The 19,751-nt window shown below is 37.6% G+C and overlaps 1 protein-coding gene across 2 annotated transcripts in view; it reads right to left on the bottom strand.

Moving 5' to 3' along the window:
- LOC121298287 (MICOS complex subunit mic25-a-like) overlaps positions 1 to 19,751 on the bottom strand; it is a 110,656-nt gene that overhangs the window by 75,191 nt on the left and 15,714 nt on the right. Inside the window, exon 5 of one of the 2 annotated variants that reach the window (XM_041225330.1) lies at positions 779 to 799. The exons of the other annotated variant lie outside the window; for it this stretch is intronic. Within the exon in view, the coding sequence (XP_041081264.1) occupies positions 779 to 799 (21 nt within the window). The remainder of the gene's footprint in view (positions 1 to 778; positions 800 to 19,751) is intronic. 2 annotated transcript variants of the gene reach the window in all.

The raw sequence follows: 19,751 nt of genomic DNA, 5'->3' as shown, positions 1-19,751 counted from the left end.
TTATCTGTTTGCAAGGCATGCCTTCAGAAAGTGTTGCTGTTCCTTGGTCACCTGGAGAGTGACATTGCACCGACTCAACACCTTCTCTACAGTCATTAGCCAACCAGCTGCGTCCCTACTGACTGACAGCAGGCTTTCAGACAATAGCATGCTATGACTTTTGCTGCAGAAACTAAATGACTTTAAAAGTAGACTTCCTGAGAGCTTTCTTCAACCTAGTATGGGATGTCACAATTTAAAATGCAAGCTTGATACAACATAAGTTGCTTTCAAAACTGCAGATTTTAGATTTATGTTGGAAGTGCATTGTACGTAGGAATTATAATGTTGTTAGCTGCAGCACACTATTCAAGTCACCAAACTAGACACAAGGTGGGAAGATGGTTGTATGTGGTCAAAAACATTCCGTAAGGGAATTCTGAGTCACAGTTTTTTTTTTTTTTTTTAATAAAAAGCTGTACACTGGTTTTATTGGCGCAGTCAACCGGGACAGCAGTACCCCAGAAGAGCACAGGTTTTCAATATTGGAGAAGGCTGGCACATATCACTGCTTGCATATATCTTCTGTGATTACAACCTTATTTAAGCTATTACTAGTCCATAAAGGAACCAACGTCAGCAGGCACACAGATGATGTGCAATTTTCTAGTTGAACACCCTTAAAAATGTTTGGTTGGAAATGCTATATAACTGTGCAGATAGTGATTGTAATGCACAATGAAAACATGACATTTAAGTAAAAAGACAAGTAAGATTAACAGCAAATGGCCAGGCTTACCCAAGCATCCAAATCTGCAGGCTGGGAATAACAGAAAGAGAAAAATCAGTATATTAAAAAATAAATAAATAGAAGATTAATTGAGCCAGGCTTCTAATACAGGTTATAATGCAGTACTGATTTTTGTAATGATTTAAAAAAAAAAAAAATCATGGACTTATTTTTCCATCATTAAAGAGAGACAGTATTCCCATTCTTTTGTTTAATAAACAGAGGGACATATTGAATTAAGGTAAATCACAAGACATACTGTAGCAGCCATCCATGTCGATATGCAATACAAGAAAAAGGGTGTCTGTTCAATTAATCGAAATGTTGGCGGATCTACATACTACTGCAGCACCATTGCTTGAATCATAGAAGGTGACTGTGAAAACCAACATCTGTATCTGTGTGTGTGAGTCTTCTTTAGTGTGTTTGTTTCTTTTTGAAAAGTAATGCTGGTAACTGTTTAAATTTATTAGATTTACAGTAGGTCTGCCACTGTTCAGTACACCCCGAAGACTTTTAAAAACATGTTATTGTTGCAGTTTTAACAACCTTGTATTACAAAACCTTGATATGCAGTGGCGTCAAACATGAAATATTAACCAAATCTATGCCGCTCTGGATATAAAATACATGCTTTATACTATCGCTGACTCTGGCTTTGAGGCTGCAGAAAGGAGGCCTTTTTTGTGGTCATTTGTCTGTTGTTTACAGATCCAGAGAAACCATGCAACAGCTACTGTGTAGTACAGTGGCTTTCAAAAGTATTGACCCCACCTTGGCATTTTTCCTATTTTGTTGCCTTACAACGTGGAATTAAAATGAATTTTTATTTGGATTTCATGTAATGGACATAACAAAATAGTCCAAATTGGTGAAGTGAAATGAAAAAAATAACTTGTTTCAAAAAATTCTAAAAAATAAATATAGGAAAAGTGATGCGTGCATATGTATTCACCCCCTTTGCTATTAAGCCTCTAAATAAGATCTGGTGCAACCAATTACCTTCAGAAGTCACATAATTAGTTAAATAAAGTCCACCTGTGTGCAATCTAAGTGTCACATGATCTGTCACATGATCTCAGTATACATACACCTGTACTGAAAGGCCCCAGAGTCTGCAACACCACTAAGCAAGTGGCACCACCAAGCAAGCGGCACCATGAAGACCAAGGAGCTCTCCAAACAGGTCAGGGACAAAGTTGTGGAGAAGTACAGATCAGGGTTGGGTTATAAAAAAATATCCGAAGCTTTGAACATCCCACGGAGTACCATTAAAGCCATTATTAAAAAATGGAAAGAATATGGCACCACAACAAACCTGGCAAGAGAGGGCCACCCACCAAAACTCACGGACCAGGCAAGGAGGGCATTAATCAGAGAGGCAACAAAGAGACCAAAGATAACCCTGAAGGAGCTGCAAAGCTCCACAGCGGAGATTGGAGTATCTGTCCATAGGACCACTTTAAGCCATACACTCCACAGAGCTGGGCTTTACGGAAGAGTGGCCAGAAAAAAGCCATTGCTTAAAGAAAAAAATAAGCAAACATGTTTGGTGTTCGCCAAAAGGCATGTGGGAGACTCCCCAAACATATGGAAGAAGGTACTCTGGTCAGATGAGACTAAAATTGGGCTTTTTGGCCATCAAGGAAAACGCTATGTGTGGCGCAAACCCAACACCTCTCATCACCCCGAGAACACCATCCCCACAGTGAAGCATGGTGGTGGCAGCATCATGCTGTGGGGATGTTTTTCATCGGCAGGGACTGGGAAACTGGTCAGAATTGAAGGAATGATGGATGGCGCTAAATACAGGGAAATTCTTGAGGGAAACCTGTTTCAGTCTTCCAGAGATTTGAGACTGGGACGGAGGTTCACCTTCCAGTAGGACAATGACCCTAAGCATACTGCTAAAGCAACACTCGAGTGGTTGAAGGGGAAACATTTAAATGTCTTGGAATGGCCTGGTCAAAGCCCAGACCTCAATCCAACTGAGAATCTGTGGTATGACTTAAAGATTGCTGTACACCAGCGGAACCCATCCAACTTGAAGGAGTTGGAGCAGTTTTGCTTTGAAGAATGGGCAAAGATCCCAGTGGCTAGAGGTGCCAAGCTTATAGATACATACCCCAAGAGACTTGCAGCTGTAATTGCTGCAAAAGGTGGCTCTACAAAGTATTGACTTTGGGGAGGTGAATACTTATGCACGCTCAAGTTTTCTGTTTTTTTGTCTTATTTCTTGTTTGTTTCACAATAAAAAATATTTAGCATCTTCAAAGTGGTAGGCATGTTGTGTAAATCAAATGATACAAACTCCCAAAAAATCAATTTTAATTCCAGGTTGTAAGGCAACAAAATAGGAAAAATGCCAAGGGGGGTCAATACTTTCGCAAGCCACTGTACATCAGTGTTGGAGCATGTCACGGATAGCTCTGTGCTGATGTCAGGCCAGGAAGTAGACAGACAACAGTATTGGGGTATGTAAGCGCTGCTGCGCGTTTAATAATAAATAAATAAATAAACAGTTTGAATAAAACATACAACCGTGGTTAAAATAAACAGACAATACAGAAACGGAGCAAACAAACAAGTATGGTGCAGGGTTATACCCAACACGCGATTTGTTTACTTCAAGTTTCACTTTAGGTTTCTCTTCTACTCATGACTCCCGTTCCGCCTCTGAACACACCAACCTCGATCAGCCAAAGCTGCAGGTTTATATACATGTGACCATCTCCAGACTAGTAATAAATCAATCAATCTGGAGGCGGTCACATTCTGCACAAATTCTAGCATGGATGGGGAATTTTAACCCCGTCCATGCTGTAAAATAATGAACAATAAAAAAAACCATTGTGTTTTTACACATTAAATAATGCCGCTAAATCATAATACAACAGATACAATACAAAATAACAAAATATACACATGGGTGGCGTGAACCCCGACACAGCGTGACAATTACAGCAAATCAAAAAAGGGAAAGAAGGATGATAAAAACAACAGAAATGACTAGTTAATTAATTGGTAATCACACCTTTGCTGTTCTTTTAAAAGCTTTACTTAAACAATTGAGATTATCTAAAAGACAACACCTGGCCCCTATTTTAAGTCTCTGAAGAAAGGCAGTGCTCTAGTAAACACCTATTCGTTGTTGATTACACACTGCTTCATCGTTTTCTCTTAGCAATACAAGGCATGTCAAGGTTTCCTGATGGATTGGTGAGGGCTCTCGTCATGAATACTGAAAGGTTAATGGAGATTCCAAAGAAAAAGTGCTGTATTGTACTTGCACATAAATATACTGTATAGGCAGTGCCCATTTACAGAGAGGAGGGATAATAAGGTATCTATATGGCATGCCATCTGTTTAACTTCTCCTCCCTTCTCTTCTCAAAGATGTTATGTCATTTACATTCCATTTCCACCTCCTTTATGTGGCCTCACTTCATTACACCCATCTCCTGGAAAATAAATGACAGTAACTCCACACCCAGACCCATAGAGCACAAAATTAGAGGCATTTAAATACAAATAAAAAGAAAATAAAATCACCATTAGTCACGACTGGAAATCTGTAGAAAGTGAAATTTTATCTTGGCTGAATGGTGTTAAAAACAGCAGTGGCAGAATGTACTAAGGCTTGTTCTACAAGGTCCTCTAAAAAATGAGTAAAATGAGTGTGCTCATTGTGCAAATCTACCAGGGTCTTTTCTGATGGGATTGGTCCTATTTCAACTGGAGTGTATTAGTTTAGCAATAAGTCTCTACCTGACTTTTAGCTTGTCTGGAGAATCCAAAGGGCTCATTCCATTGAAATCATGTGACAGCGTGATCTTCTCACAGTTGAAAAGTCACACTGCCACATGGTTTGAATGGAATCAGAAAGGCTGTTCAGGCCTGGCACTTTGTATACTAGAGAAAAGCTCAAAGCAGGTAAGTGAGGCTTGGAGAACAGTCATAAATTAACATGGGTGACACAGATCCCAGAACTTCAAGAAGTTTGCAAATACCATAAATTAGAAGGTCAGTGTCACAACTATGCAGTTTATTTGGTCTCAAGAAAGGGGGGGGGGGGGGGGGGGGGGGGGGGTGGGGGGGGGGGGGGGGGGGGGGGGGGGGGGGGGGGGGGGGGGGGGGGGGGGGGGGGGGGGGGGGGGGGGGGGGATTGATGTGTTCACTTACTCGTACCCATGGGTCGTAATGTACCGTACATGATCCCGACTCTCTATTACACTAAACGACGTTCCGTCTCCAACTTTTACTAGTAAGACCTCATCTTGAATATTGTGTGCAGTTCTGGTCACCTCGCTATAAAAAAGATATTGCTGCTCTAGAAAGAGTGCAAAGAAGAGCGACCAGAATTATTCCGGGCTTAAAAGGCATGTCATATGCAGACAGGCTAAAAGAATTGAATCTGTTCAGTCTTGAACAAAGAAGACGACGTGGCGACCTAATTCAAGCATTCAAAATTCTAAAAGGTATTGACAGTGTCGACCCAAGGGACTTTTTCAGCCTGAAAAAAGAAACAAGGACCAGGGGTCACAAATGGAGTTTAGACAAAGGGGCATTCAGAACAGAAAATAGGAGGCACTTTTTTACACAGAGAATTGTGAGGGTCTGGAATCAACTCCCCAGTAATGTTGTTGAAGCTGACACCCTGGGATCCTTCAAGAAGCTGCTTGATGAGATTTTGGGATCAATAAGCTACTAACAACCAAACGAGCAAGATGGGCTGAATGGCCTCCTCTCGTTTGTAAACTTTCTTATGTTCTTATGTTCTTAAATGGGATCAAACACAAGGATCAAAACCCTATTGCAATTGGAACAAGTGACAGTTCAGTTAAAAAAAAACCTGTAGGGGTGGTATGATTATACAGAGCATGCATAATTACTGAATTTGTTTCCAGCAAATTAAACAAATAAATAAACAAATAAATAAATAACACTGTAGATTTAGACAGTCGACATAGTAAAATATGTTTGATCTTTGCTGCTTCTGGTGAGACAACAAGGGTTTTTTTCTGTTTTTTTTTTTTTTTTTTACTTAAAGGAAAGACTAATTGTTTACTTATTCATGCAGTAAATTGTAAATTAAATGTTTGCCATTTGCGCTAGGTGGAGTAATTACAATTTAAAAAGGGGAATGAATCATGGCTGTTTAGCTTTGTATGCGTTACACAATATGAAGCAGTCAAACACAGACTCTTAACCAAGGCTTGCTTACAGAAATTGTTTTGTTTTTTTTCTTCTTCTGCACATTGAACAAGCCAATGAATTTGAATTGCATACACCAGCCTCTTCAAACTGCAGAGGCAGGTCTAGCTTCAACTTTTCCATGCTTTGTCTTGTAATATTTGCACTCGTTATAAAAGCTTTCACAAACCATGCTTTTCTCCTGCTGTGTGTCGGTATGGGGTTATTTATACTCTGCGTGTTTTTTACATACTGACGTTTGTATTGTACACAGCCCCAAGCAAAGGAATGAAATTACAGGGGTTGGACAAAAACAAATACCTGTGATATTCTGAAGGGTTGCTTGTTTCCTTTTAATTTGTTTAACTTTAGTACATGTTTCAACATTAAACTTTAACAAATCAGAAAAGCTATGCACAAGGTTTATAGATTACTGTAACTGTATTTGTGTAGAAGACTGCATAGTGTACTGCATTTCATTTCACGTTGAAAAGGCCTACCGAATTTGAAATAAAAATAGAGTATATACCCCTCATGAGTGAAATGACTACAGGATGCTAGTCATATACAAGTATAGCTATGAAAAAACTAAATACATTTGAACTTATTAAACAACTGAATTCTGAGAATTGGTTTCCTGAGATTAAGCTCCGCATCTGCTTGGCAACGTAGCATAATTTGGAACAGTGAAATTGGCCCAGTCATTCTGACACTGTACCGTATTTTCATGACAGACTCCAAAAAATTGAAAGCTGATATTAGTCAGTCAGTCTGCCCTTCTGTAACAGTGACTCAGAGGGTCACTCTGGAGAAGAGACTTCACTGCAGGTATCCACCCTTCCAAATTCCATTAAAGAACTGGCGGCTGTGATTCCAAATTCCATCAAAATCAAAATGAAGAAGAAAACCACTTGTTTACTTCAACAAGAAAAATACAACCAACAGATAGGAAAAAACGAACTCAATTAGCTGTCAAAGTACGTAAAAATTGCAAATAAATTGCAAACTGGAAGAACAAATACCTCAGTTTTTTTTTTTTTTTTTAACCCACTATATTTTTCACAGTTATATTCTGTCCAACCAGTTAAGAAACAGTTAACTGTATATAGGGGTTACATGAAATACATAACCTCTCCTCCCCATCTTAAATGCTTACAAAACAAAACTAGCTAAGTCAAAGAAAAGGGAAACAACTGTATTTTTATCTTTGTATGCAACAACCACAAAAATATTTATTTAAAAAAAAAAAAAAACTTTTATAATGATTTCATTCACTGGTCGAATCCTTAATCCATACAAAAAAAGTGAAATTCAATTTTCGGAAGATTTTAGATTAGAAGTGCATTTGGTCAGGGTCATTGGATTGAATCTCAACTGGCTTCAGCTGTCAGCACTCGCTGGGATCCGAATCATTGTGAGTGCGAGGCAAGAGGCTTAACAGATTTACATGCAAAAAGGTGTCGAGGCTATGATTACAATTACTGATAATACTATTCATTAAGTAAACCGGTTTACAATTCTGAGGTTTCCTCTTAGTAGAGTATCGCATCACAGACAAATATTGATGGTGTTTTTACAAGAGGTTCTCACAGAATCCAATTAGACAGGCAACGATAAGTGTGATGCAGGTATTTACTACTCCCTATTCCCTAGTATATGCATTTCCAGCGAGAAATAATGAACATGCTAAGCAACACATTGGTTCGCATATGCAGCATATAAGGCAGAAAAAGGATCATTTTTACTGGACAGCGCTGTGATGGGACTTAGAATACACATGTGTACCAAACATTAAGACCCAAAGTGTACTACAGTTTGCAAATTCAAACAGGATCCCCAAACGGGATGCTTAATTATTAGAAATGAAAAAGATAAACTAAACAAGGGGGCCCATGACAAGGAAACTTTCTTTTTTTATTCTGTAGTTGTTACCACATCCTTCAATCCACTGAAAACTCGACTCCCTACCAAACAATCGTGGAGATTCATTGAGATTCATACTTGCTCTAGAGCAGCCAAACTGTGCGGAAAGCCCCAAGGTGTAGCTCTCAGTCGGACACCCTGTCATTTCCAATGGAGTTAAAAGGTATAATATTTAAAACTACCTAGACCCTTTCAGCCATATAACTGTAACAACTGCCATACATGACAGCTGAGGTAGCAACGGCTGCTTTGGGTAGCCACGCATGAGTCCCTCGACTAACAACACTGTTTCCTTTTCATTGATTTCATTTTCACCTTGACTGTGCCCTCTGTGTTTTAGTGATCTATATTATTTCTGATATGCTTGACTTTATGCAAATACTTCTGCTTCAGTTGCAAAACGTGCCACTTCTGCTAACGAGCAACTATCCACCTCTTGAATTCACTAGATGCATATACTTAATAATAATAATACTCTGTAAATATAAAATCATTATTTTTATAGTGCCTCCATATACCCCCAGATTAAGTTTCGTCACAACTGGATGAACGGTTCTCTAGATACATGTAAATCTAAAGTGTGGCAGACCTGTAGAGGTGCTTCCACCACATTTCTGTCGCCACTGACATGCATCCCCTAGCGGGGGAGAACAAGGTTAGAATTCCTGAGCAATGCACACTTTTGTGTAAATGGCCATCCATCACATGCTTAATTGGGTGTCTTGTCATTTTGTAATATATAAAAGCTGCATCTCCCTGCTGCAAGCCAGTTTCAGGTATGATGGGTAAGATAGACCCGACAGACAGGGTCTGATTGTAGGCACTTAGTTGGCTGGTGCTGTATTAAAACTTCACTGCAGATATTTATCCCCCAACTTCTCTGAAAGAATTAGAGGCAGCAATACCTTGGAGACTTTTTGTACACTGTACTATACAGTTTGTCATTTGGATTTTGAATAATCTGGACTAGGGATGTCATAGTATCCAATTTTGACGGTATGGTAACCATCAAATAATATACCACAGTTATCATCGCACCGCGGTATAATGTAATTTTTTTGTGATACATTTTTAAATGGTTATTTAAAGAAATACACTCAAGTTAAGTCATTTTTTAACAAGAAAAATAACTTTAAGTTAAAGTTTTAAAAAAAATACAACACACTGGTACTACAGTTCTATCAGGCACTACCTAACGAATTATAATATGGCTTAGGTAAATTAAGTGCTATGACTGGCTGAACAAGATGACATGAACGTGCGTTAACAATTGTCTTACCGCACGGCTATGACATCATAGACCAACTTACTCGGAGGTGTCAATCACCGGGCTACATTTATCAGTTTGGACGGCATCCTATTAGTTAAGAGAAGCAAAGTGTTACCTAGCAATAGCCAATTGAGTGCGTTTTAAGAACAAAAAGGAAAAAAGAAGTTAAGGTGGGTATGACACCATTGCAAAGTTTAGTGGCATCTAGGGGACTTTTTTTTTTTTAATGGTAATAAAATTGTATTAATATTTGAATATATAAACCCAAAATCCTTACAACACTATCAACTCGAGGAGACGGCAACATCTTTACAATAATGTTTAAAATAAAAATAATACAAATGCCTGTAGCATCTTAGACTTGGTTATATAGTAGTAAATATAGACTTTCTGCTTATCTGCAATGGTATGTGCTTACTGTGTTTCTCTTGACCGCTGCGACAGATAATAGCTGCTGTTCCTTCTTTGGTTTGGTAAATTAATAGGAAGGCAGTGATGATAAGTTACAGGGCCTTGTTCTTGCTGATATTTTCGAGTATAATTTTCTAGTATTTGTGTTTCAGTTACTGACAATCACGTTTGCTAGTGATCATTGTTTAGTAGGGCGGTTTATATTAAATATGATGTCACTTATTTAATAGCCTACACGAATACTCATGCATGGCAGCTTTCAGAACTAGAGATGTCAGTATTCATTAGTTAGTTCTAATCTACACAGTGGCTCACCGATGGACAAACTGTGAATAAAAAAAAAATCGCACTCATATCATCTTAAACTGTGGGATTCAAGGAAACACATGTACATGGATTAGGGAGTGGTTAACATGTAGAAAACAGAAAGTACTGATTAGAGGAAAAACCTCAGAATGGAGTGTGGTAACCAGCGATGTACCACAGGGATCAGTATTAGGTCCTCTGCTATTCCTAATCTACATTAATGATTTAGATTCTGGTATAGTAAGCAAACTTGTTAAATTTGCAGACGACACAAAAGTAGGAGGAGTGGCAAACACTGTTGCAGCAGCAAAGGTCATTGAAAATGATCTAGACAAGATTCAGAACTGGGCAGACACATGGCAAATGACATTTCATAGAGAAAAGTGTAAGGTACTGCACGCAGGAAATAAAAATGTACATTATAAATATCATATGGGAGATACTGAAATTGGAGAAGGAATCTATGAAAAAGACCTAGGAGTTTTTGTTGACTCAGAAATGTCTTCATCTAGGCAATGTGGGGAAGCTATAAAAAAGGCTAACAAGATGCTCGGATACATTGTGAAAAGTGTTGAATTTAAATCAAGGGAAGTAATGTTAAAACTGTACAATGCACTTGTAAGACCTCATCTTGAATATTGTGTTCAGTTCTGGTCACCTCGCTATAAAAAAGATATTGCTGCTCTAGAAAGAGTGCAAAGAAGAGCGACCAGAATTATTCCGGGCTTAAAAGGCATGTCATATGCAGACAGGCTAAATGAATTGAATCTGTTCAGTTTGAACAAAGAAGACTACGTGGCGACCTAATTCAAGCATTCAAAATTCTAAAAGGTATTGACAGTGTCGACCCAAGGGACTTTTTCAGCCTGAAAAAAGAAACAAGGGCCAGGGGTCACAAATGGAGTTTAGAAAAAGGGGCATTCAGAACAGAAAATAGGAGACACTTTTTTACACAGAGAATTGTGAGGGTCTGGAATCAACTCCCCAGTAATGTTGTTGAAGCTGACACCCTGGGATCCTTCAAGAAGCTGCTTGATGAGATTTTGGGATCAATAAGCTACTAACAGCCAAACGAGCAAGATGGGCCGAAGGGCCTCCTCTCGTTTGTAAACTTTCTTATGTTCTTATGTTCTTATGTATCTCTTAACAGAGAAAAAATGGTTGTGGTTTCAAAACCGTGGCAGTTTATACCGCGGTTTACCGTAAAACTGGTATATGGTGACATCCCCAATCTGGACCTGTATGATTCAGTCACTACCAACACAGCCTTAGAGGAACGGATTATTAAATTATTTCAACCTACATACATTTTGAAGGTGAAGATCCTAAATTTTTCAATCCTCCTTATATTTAAAAATACTGGTATTTATTATAGTGCTGTGAGTATTGGCAGAAATGAGCACATTTGGAATAAAATTTGGATAGGCATACAGGTTTTAATGAAAAGGAAGCAAAAAATACCTTTGAGAAAACTAAACTTGTCAATAAAAGGGGCTGAAGTCTAAATGGAAGACTATATAAGACGATTAAATACCCTTATGTATTTGAGTTTCAAATTCAACAAGATTCTGGGACACGTACTGTATCATTAAAATGACAAGAGAAAATTAGACAAGATCGTACTGCCATCTAGTGAAGCTATGAATGTATTTCTCTAGTTGGTCTAGCCTAGATAGAATTAAGATGTTGCTCTGTTTATGAGAAATTGACTGTTCTTAATATTGGGTCCTGGCGTGGAGATTTGTTCGAGTACATTCTAACACCAAACATCCATAACAGATTTCAAGGCAACTCTTAAATTGGTTAGATAAAACTACTGCAACAAACCTGGTTTAAAATTAAATTTTGTGTGAACAACAACTCACTGTCCAACAGGGGAAGAGAGATTAAGACGGATACTATCCGCAAGAGAAAACTTAACTGTAGGGGTGTAACGATGAATCTTGAAGCTTTCTTTACGTGATACATTGCAACAGAGGTATGTATAGTTTGTATCATTAAACAAGACCAGAAGCAGAGCATAGCTCATTGTAGTTCACCAAGTGGATCCTTAATGAAGAAGTGTGTTTTATAGTTAAATTCAATGAAAAAATCAGCAGTCTCCGATATATTTTAGCCAGTGTCGATTTATACTTTCAACGCCTTTCTTCACATATCAAGTCCAATTCATTTGCTGTGTGTAGTGAGCCATTCCCAGCAGCTATACTATCTATTACATTTAGTTCAAACACACACACACACACACACATATATATATATATATATATATATATATATATATATATATATATATATATATATATATATATATATATATATATATGATGGCATTACTATGAGCAACTCTAACGGACCTGAACAGAGTACTGAAAAACCAGCAGGTACTCGGCCCAGTGCAGCAGATACCTCAGCAGCAAGCAGTTCTGCCAGCCAGCTCACATCATCGTCAGTGCAAGAAACAACACCTGAGAGCTAGCAAGGTGAAACAATAGGTCATCTGCGTCAGGGGGCATTGTTATCAAAGTGTTTACATTCTTTAATTAACTCCTGGTTTTTAAAACTCAAAAGCTAGCTTCAGTTGTCTTTTTTTTTTTTTTTCCCCCTTCAACCAGGGTTGGATGATCATGAGATTATTGATTCTCATCTAAAAATGATCATGATAATCTTAAATCAAGTTTTAACTCCACTTAACGGTGACTTTCTCCCTCGTTAGTTAGTCTTCCTCTCTGACTCTTTCTTTTTTGGTCTGCTTTTTTGCTTGTTGGCTTTTTTAAATAAAGCCATTGTGACAGAGCTGAAAGGTTAACAGCGACATGATTTCTTTTGAACCAGGAAGTACATTAATCCGCCACGCATCCGCCCATCTCATATCCACCCTGACTGTTCATCCGCCATGATCAGCCTCTTCAACAACGTTAGTTTATTATTGAACAGAGAAGATTAGTTCAGACATTGTAGATCCTACCAAAGTTTTCGTACACTGTGTTGTATGCGCTCCGTGCGCTGCCATTGCTGGTAGTGTCACGTGAGCTGTTCAGTGTGTTGATATGTAAATAAATCCTGTTCACCTGCGGGGGGCGTATCAACCTCAACCTCCGTCTCAATCTTCTGCCTGTCACTCAGCAGCGAATGCACGCACCCACATGGAAAACGGCTACTCTGTCACAAGCATTAATACCCTGTATCTTTCTAAACAAGGGATTTAGGGGAGCTCCCTAACAAAAGCTGGATCTCAAAACAATAACTGTGTGAATATAGCAATTGTTACAGCTGTGTATAATGGTATTTAAAACAGGATTCATTCATCTGACTTTTTACAAATCCGCCCTTACTTTTGTGGTCCCACCAAAGTCAGATGGATTACCGTACTCAAAAGCAACTGGCAACTAGAATTCCACCAACTCAGTTATCAGGTGGGTTTTGTTACAGAGGAAAAATTATCACTTAATTAATTCAATATTGGAAAATCACAAACCAAAACTACTCACCACGACGGAAAACTCCACAAAATGAACCATGAATTATATTACTGTACTTCATCTTTTGGCTCCAGACTTGTAAAAGTATTAGCTCTCAGGGAGTTAACGACTTGGTAAATAACAAAATCAAGGTGCTTGTGATCTTGAGAACTACAGTATATTTATTATGCTACTGGGTCACTGCAGAAATAGAAGTAGATGCTCAAAAGGTGGCCAAGGCAGTGATGTTTGAGGTCATAAATAAATAAAGCTAAACTAAATAAATGTATCACTGTTCATTTTATAATACCATAGCTGTACATTTGGGACCAGGATCAGAGTTCACCCCTTTGCAAAGTGACTATGATGAACGGCTAGGACTCAGACAGGCAAGCTATAGTCCCCCAGTTGGATTCAGCCATCTGGGTTTTAATAAAGCTACTTCATCACTTAGCAGATTAGGGTTAGTGTAGTTCTCCATCTACAGAGAACACATCAGCGGTTTATATGACTTTGAAATGTACAACAAACAAGCAAAAGAGAAAGAACTCTACCGGAAGCAAATGGTAAATGTGGACAGTGTGATACGCCTTGAGGTAAGAGAGAGCCTTGGTTAACCCTTATATACGATTTCTGCTCAGTAATTTGTGTCAACATTTTGATAATAAAAGCATAAAAAAAACACAAAGTACCAAGATGATTATAAAAAAGATATGTGTTTCCCAACTGATCTAAATGGTACAGACAGGTACATAAGTCTGTGTACCAATCAGCTGTTTCACCTGTTGACTGTCATGCTTTCAGCCAGTGAAATAAGGGACACAATTTGCATGTATGACTTCTCTTTCAGCAATAATTTTACAAATTATTGCTATCCCCATTGAATATTTTTGTCTGATTACTTTACCTTTTTTTTCTAGAAAATTCAAAATATTTGCATTAGCTCGTCATAAAGCCCAACCTGGCAAGTGTTAACAGCAAGAAATGTTATGCAAATGAGACTTTATCATCTCTTCAATGAATTGTTCTTGAGTATTATTGAATAATAATAATTAAAGACAATCTCAGTCTCTGAAATTAATCTCCATAAAACCATTCACTAGAAGCAAAGAAGAATTTATAGACGAAGAAAGTTGGAAAATGGCAGATGAAAGTGAGGATAAGAAATTAATAAAAGCTATAAAAGACAAAGGCAAAACAAAAGCAAAATTAAGAAAGGAAGATGTAATAGATATATATATATATATATATATATATATATATATATATATATATATATACACACACACATATATATACACAGTACTGTGCAAAAGTTTTAGGCAGGTGTGAAAAAATGCTGTAAAGTAAGAATGCTTTCAAAAATAGACATGTTAATAGATTATATTTATCAATTAACTAAATGCAAAGTGAGTGACCAGAAGAAAAATCTAAATCAAATCCATATTTGGTGTGACCACCCTTTACCTTCAAAACAGCATCAATTCTTCCAGGTACACTTGCACAAAGTCAGGGATTTTGTAGGCATATAGTCAGGTGTACGATTGAACAATTATACCAAACAAGTGCTAATGATCATCAATAAGTAGGTTGAAACACAATAATTAACTGAAAGAGAAACAGCTGTGTAGGAGGAATAAAACTGGGTTTTAAACAGCCAAACTCAGCTAACAAGGTGAGGTTGCTGAAGACAGTTTACTGTCAAAAGTCATACACCACGGCAAGACTGAGCACAGCAACAAGACACAAGGTAGTTATACTCCATCAGCAAGGCCTCTCCCAGGCAGAAATTTCAAGGCAGACAGGGGTTTCCAGATGTGCTGTCCAAGCTCTTTTGAAGAAGCACAAAGAAATGGGCAACGTTGAAGACCATAGACGCAGTGGTCGGCCCGAAACTTACTGCAGCAGATGAAAAACACATCATACTTACTTCCCTTCGCAATCGGAAAATGTCCAGCAGTGCCATCAGCTCAGAATTGGCAGAAAACAGTGGGACCCTGGTACACCCATCTACTGTCTGCAGAAGTCTGGTCAGAAGTGGCCCTCATGGAAGACTTGCGGACAAAAAGCCATACCTCCTACATAAAATGGCAGCAGGTGCTCTGGACTGATGAGTCAAAATTTGCAATATTTGGCTGTAGCAGAAGGCAGTTTGTTCGCCGAAGGGCTGGTCTGCAGGCAACAGTGAAGCATGGTGGAGGTTCCTTGCAAGTTTGGGGCTGCATTTCTGCAAATGGAGTTGGGGATTTGGTCAGAATTAATGGTCTCCTCAATGCTGAGAAATACAGGCAAATACTTATCCATCATGCAATACCATCAGGGAGGCATCTGATTAGCCCCAAATTTATTCTGCAGCATGACAACGACCCCAAACATACAGCGAAAGTCATAAAGACACTATCTTCAGCGTAAAGAAGAACAAGGAGTCCTGAAAGTGATGGTATGGCCCCCACAGAGCCCTGATCTCAACATCATCGAGTCTGTCTGGGATGACATGAAGAGAGAGAAGCAACTGAGGCTGCCTAAATCCACAGAAGAACTGTGGTTAGTTCTCCAAGATGTTTGGGACAACCTACTTGGCGAGTTCCTTCAAAAACTGTGTGCAAGTGTACCTAGAAGAATTGATGCTGTTTTGAAGGCAAAGGGTGGTCACACCAAATATTGATTTGATGTAGATTTTTCTTCTGTTCACTCACTTTGCATTTTGTTAATTGCTAAATATAAACTATTCTATTTTTGAAAGCATTCTTACTTTACAGCATTTTTTCACACCTGCCTAAAACTTTTGCACAGTACTATATATATATATATATATATATATATATATATATATATATATATATATATATTCGTTTAAAACTATATCACAATCCTAAAATTCTAGGTGATGCACTGCTACTGGCCATAGCAATAGCCCAGTGAAGTAGTCTGAGACCAGGGTGTGAGGGTCGCTAGCAAGCGTGGTTTTAGAACAGGTGTCGTTAACTCGTGTCATAGTTTCTGTTATTCACTAATAATGACAACGGGAGTGCAGTGTCTGGTTGTATAACTTCTGACAAAGTAGAGAGCACAGCAATGATAAACTATGAAACAATGTATTTTAGTTTTAGTGAAATATGTTTAAGCCTATATTAGTAATGGCAGTTTTTTTTTTTTTTTTTAAGCGGAGTATACTGGATATATTGCATCGAGACCTGAGAAAATCAGAGTGAATGTGATGAGAAATTATTCAAAGTAATAATAACAGTATACATAATAACAAATAAATAAATGAAGATGGAGCCTTGCATGTATAACATTTTTTTAAATTCAACTTTCCCCTATGACATTTCGTATTAAACTGGGCACATCCTGTGTTTTTTTTTTAAATCTCATTTTTCTGGTGCTGCTCGATCGTTTCTTATCTTTACTTCGTATACTAGCAAGCCATCTGCATACATTCCCTCTGACATTTTCAGATGAGGGACCTTGTGTTGCTAAGGTTAACATTTACAGTTAGACACTAGTGAAAATATACAGTAGTTCCTTAAAGCATTGCACCTTTCAAATTTTGGGAAAATAATCTAAAAAGCAGCAGTTTCCACTGCACTACAAAAATGAAATGCATTCTTAACTGTCACCGTGGCTTACACATGCAAGATACTATACTTCTTTACAATCAGGAAACACACATTGGTTTCCATTTGACCCCAAAGCTGTGCAGTGTACATTTACCTACAGGTTGATTTGATAAGATAATCAAAAGATGAGATAAGCCACAGCTGGATTTTTATTTTTTAATGTACAGAACAAGGGAATCACCCTTGATTATATCAATCCCCTATCCATAGTTATCCTGGGATCAACCCTAGAAAAGTAGTTGATGAAATCCAGGTGGATTCCCTGGTACTACTATGAAAAAAAAATTTAAAGATTGTCTAGGTAGGCTACAGGTTGATCTGTTGTATAATCCACTTAACCAATATAAATTATGATCCCCAAATTACATCTGAACTGCGCCAAAGGTCACTTTGCTTTCGTGGTCACCTGGTGTTTGGATGAAATAAAATTGAAGTTCGCAACGATTACGTGATCAACAATTCCAAAAGAAATCTCTAGTCTGATTTTTATTTTATTTTTTTAAAAGCTTGGCTTGCAAACAGAGATTCTTTAACCTAGAGTATTAGTTTTAAAGTGAAAATAATTTGCTAAACACATGTTTGTCTTTCAACACATTTATAGAACTATTCTGTTAACTACAATTACTTTAATTAAAAAAGCATATTTACTGTACCATGTCTTCAGAAAATTGGATTGAATGTGGCCACAAAACAGTTAAATACAGAGGTAGCTTTGTTTAATTTAATTTTTAATACATGCAGCCACTACAATTTCCAAAACCAAATCATTGGAGGGAGAGCTGGGCAGAATAATAGGTTTCGCTTCTGCCATAGAAAAAAAAAATGGAGTGGCACTTAAAAACCTTAAACACAAATCAATGAGATTGAAAAAGCCTATTCAAGGATGCATGAACAGCAGCATAGAAGCAACTAATTACCCTTAAAAAGGAATATAATCTCATATTTGGAAGAGAAGTAGAAATGCAGGTGTACTATGAGGGGTGAGCTTATATAATTCTTCCAACTATAATGAAAAAAAACAGGGCACTAAGCATATATTAGACCCAGCATCGTGGTTTGCTAACCCTAGCTACTAGAATGGCATCGATTTGACCGTGGACATTTTCAAATGGCAAGAGTATATATTATGGATTTTAAAGCCTTGGTTTAGCATGATAAGTTAAGGTAAGATTTTGCTTTGACGTGTTATAAATACAGTACCATACAGTCGTATTGTAATATCATCTTAAGGATAGGACGTGGTCACTTGCTTGCTTTCTTAATAATGGTTGACATTTTATTTTATGGCTGTTGTTATCTTAAATATACATTTTTATACTACTGTTGGCAGTTCTTTTCGTAATCAATACTACAGAGTGAATATTTTGTATTACCGGATCACATTTTAAAATCCAAATTCCAAAGTAAAAATTACAACTTTCTTTTCCATACGTTTCTCTTGTTATATAAACAGGACACTCCAATGCCACACACGGAGTGCTGGGTTTATATACAACGTTCAGAAGCACTCGATACCTTCTGGATTTCCCAAAGAGTCTTGGTGTAGTGGATGGATTTTCAGTATTCTAATATCTGAACATCTTAAAACGTATTACTGGCTTGATAGACACTGGCAACGGTGGTTGGATTGTATTCATTACGGTGGTTGGATTGTATTCATTATGTTTTTGCTTGTTTGTTTTGTTTTTAAATCCTCTAGGCCAAACAGTTATAAGAGATACAACATTCAACTTTGGCTTGTCTTTTTTCATGCATAATAGATTGAGATGGGAAATGTGCCTTCAAGAGACAGTGAAGAATGAAATATTTACAATGGAAGTTGTTTCACCTTTAATGAAACTAACACAGGGTGTATTTGCAGAAATTCACTTGTCTATTGCCACCTTCTTATTAATTCTGTCTATATCAAATCATATGTAGCACTAAAACACACTTGTGTAATTTTTACCAAACAGTGATTTAAACACCACACTGTAACACTTGTCCCTATTTCCTTTACACTACAGCAAGAAGCCACGAGATAGTTACTGAAATCAGAAAGCATCAGCAAGAATGATTAAATTACAGAACTGGAATTCTTAGCTGTGTTTGACTTTGTTTCACAGGACTTGCAAAACCTGCAATTCACAGATTGATGTTACTTCACATATATTGCACTGCAAACTTCTATTTGTACCATAACTCTATAAAATGGATATGCGCCATGAACATTTATAAATTCACCGAGTATCAGGTATCTACAGTATCTATAACGATTAATTTTCTTTGCAGGGTCTCAGACAATTATTTTCAATGAAAAGAGTGAATGGCCACACCACTTTATTGATAGCAGTCTGGATGAACCTGCTTCCTTTCAACCAACACAGACAGAGTGGCATGTCATTTATATCTGGCTTCATTACACTGAACTGACATAAGAGGGAAACCATCTATCCAGGGCTGCTTATTTTATTAAATCATCTTTCAAAATTCAAAGAATCCTCTATTTTCACTCCCCTTATGATGTTACAATGGAGATCTATCAATCTGCTATTAAGTAGGGGCAGATTCATGGGAGCACAGAAGTAATGTTGTAGATACAGTATAAATCCATCACAATTTCATTGTTGGAATTTACTGAACAATTTCCTTTATGTTGGTTTCATTGGCATTTTAATCATATATATATATATATATATATATATATATATATATATAATGCCAAGAGAGGTTGTTCCAGACAGACCTGTGTGACTTTGAATATGACTTCAGTTCTCTAAAGCTGGTCATGTAGATTGCAGGGAGTTCCAAAGTTAAACATG

This window comes from Polyodon spathula, chromosome 23, assembly GCF_017654505.1.
Source record: "Polyodon spathula isolate WHYD16114869_AA chromosome 23, ASM1765450v1, whole genome shotgun sequence".
Lineage (NCBI taxonomy): Eukaryota > Metazoa > Chordata > Actinopteri > Acipenseriformes > Polyodontidae > Polyodon > Polyodon spathula.
Note: the sequence above shows the minus strand (reverse complement) of the source record. Positions and strands in the feature narration are given on the sequence as shown.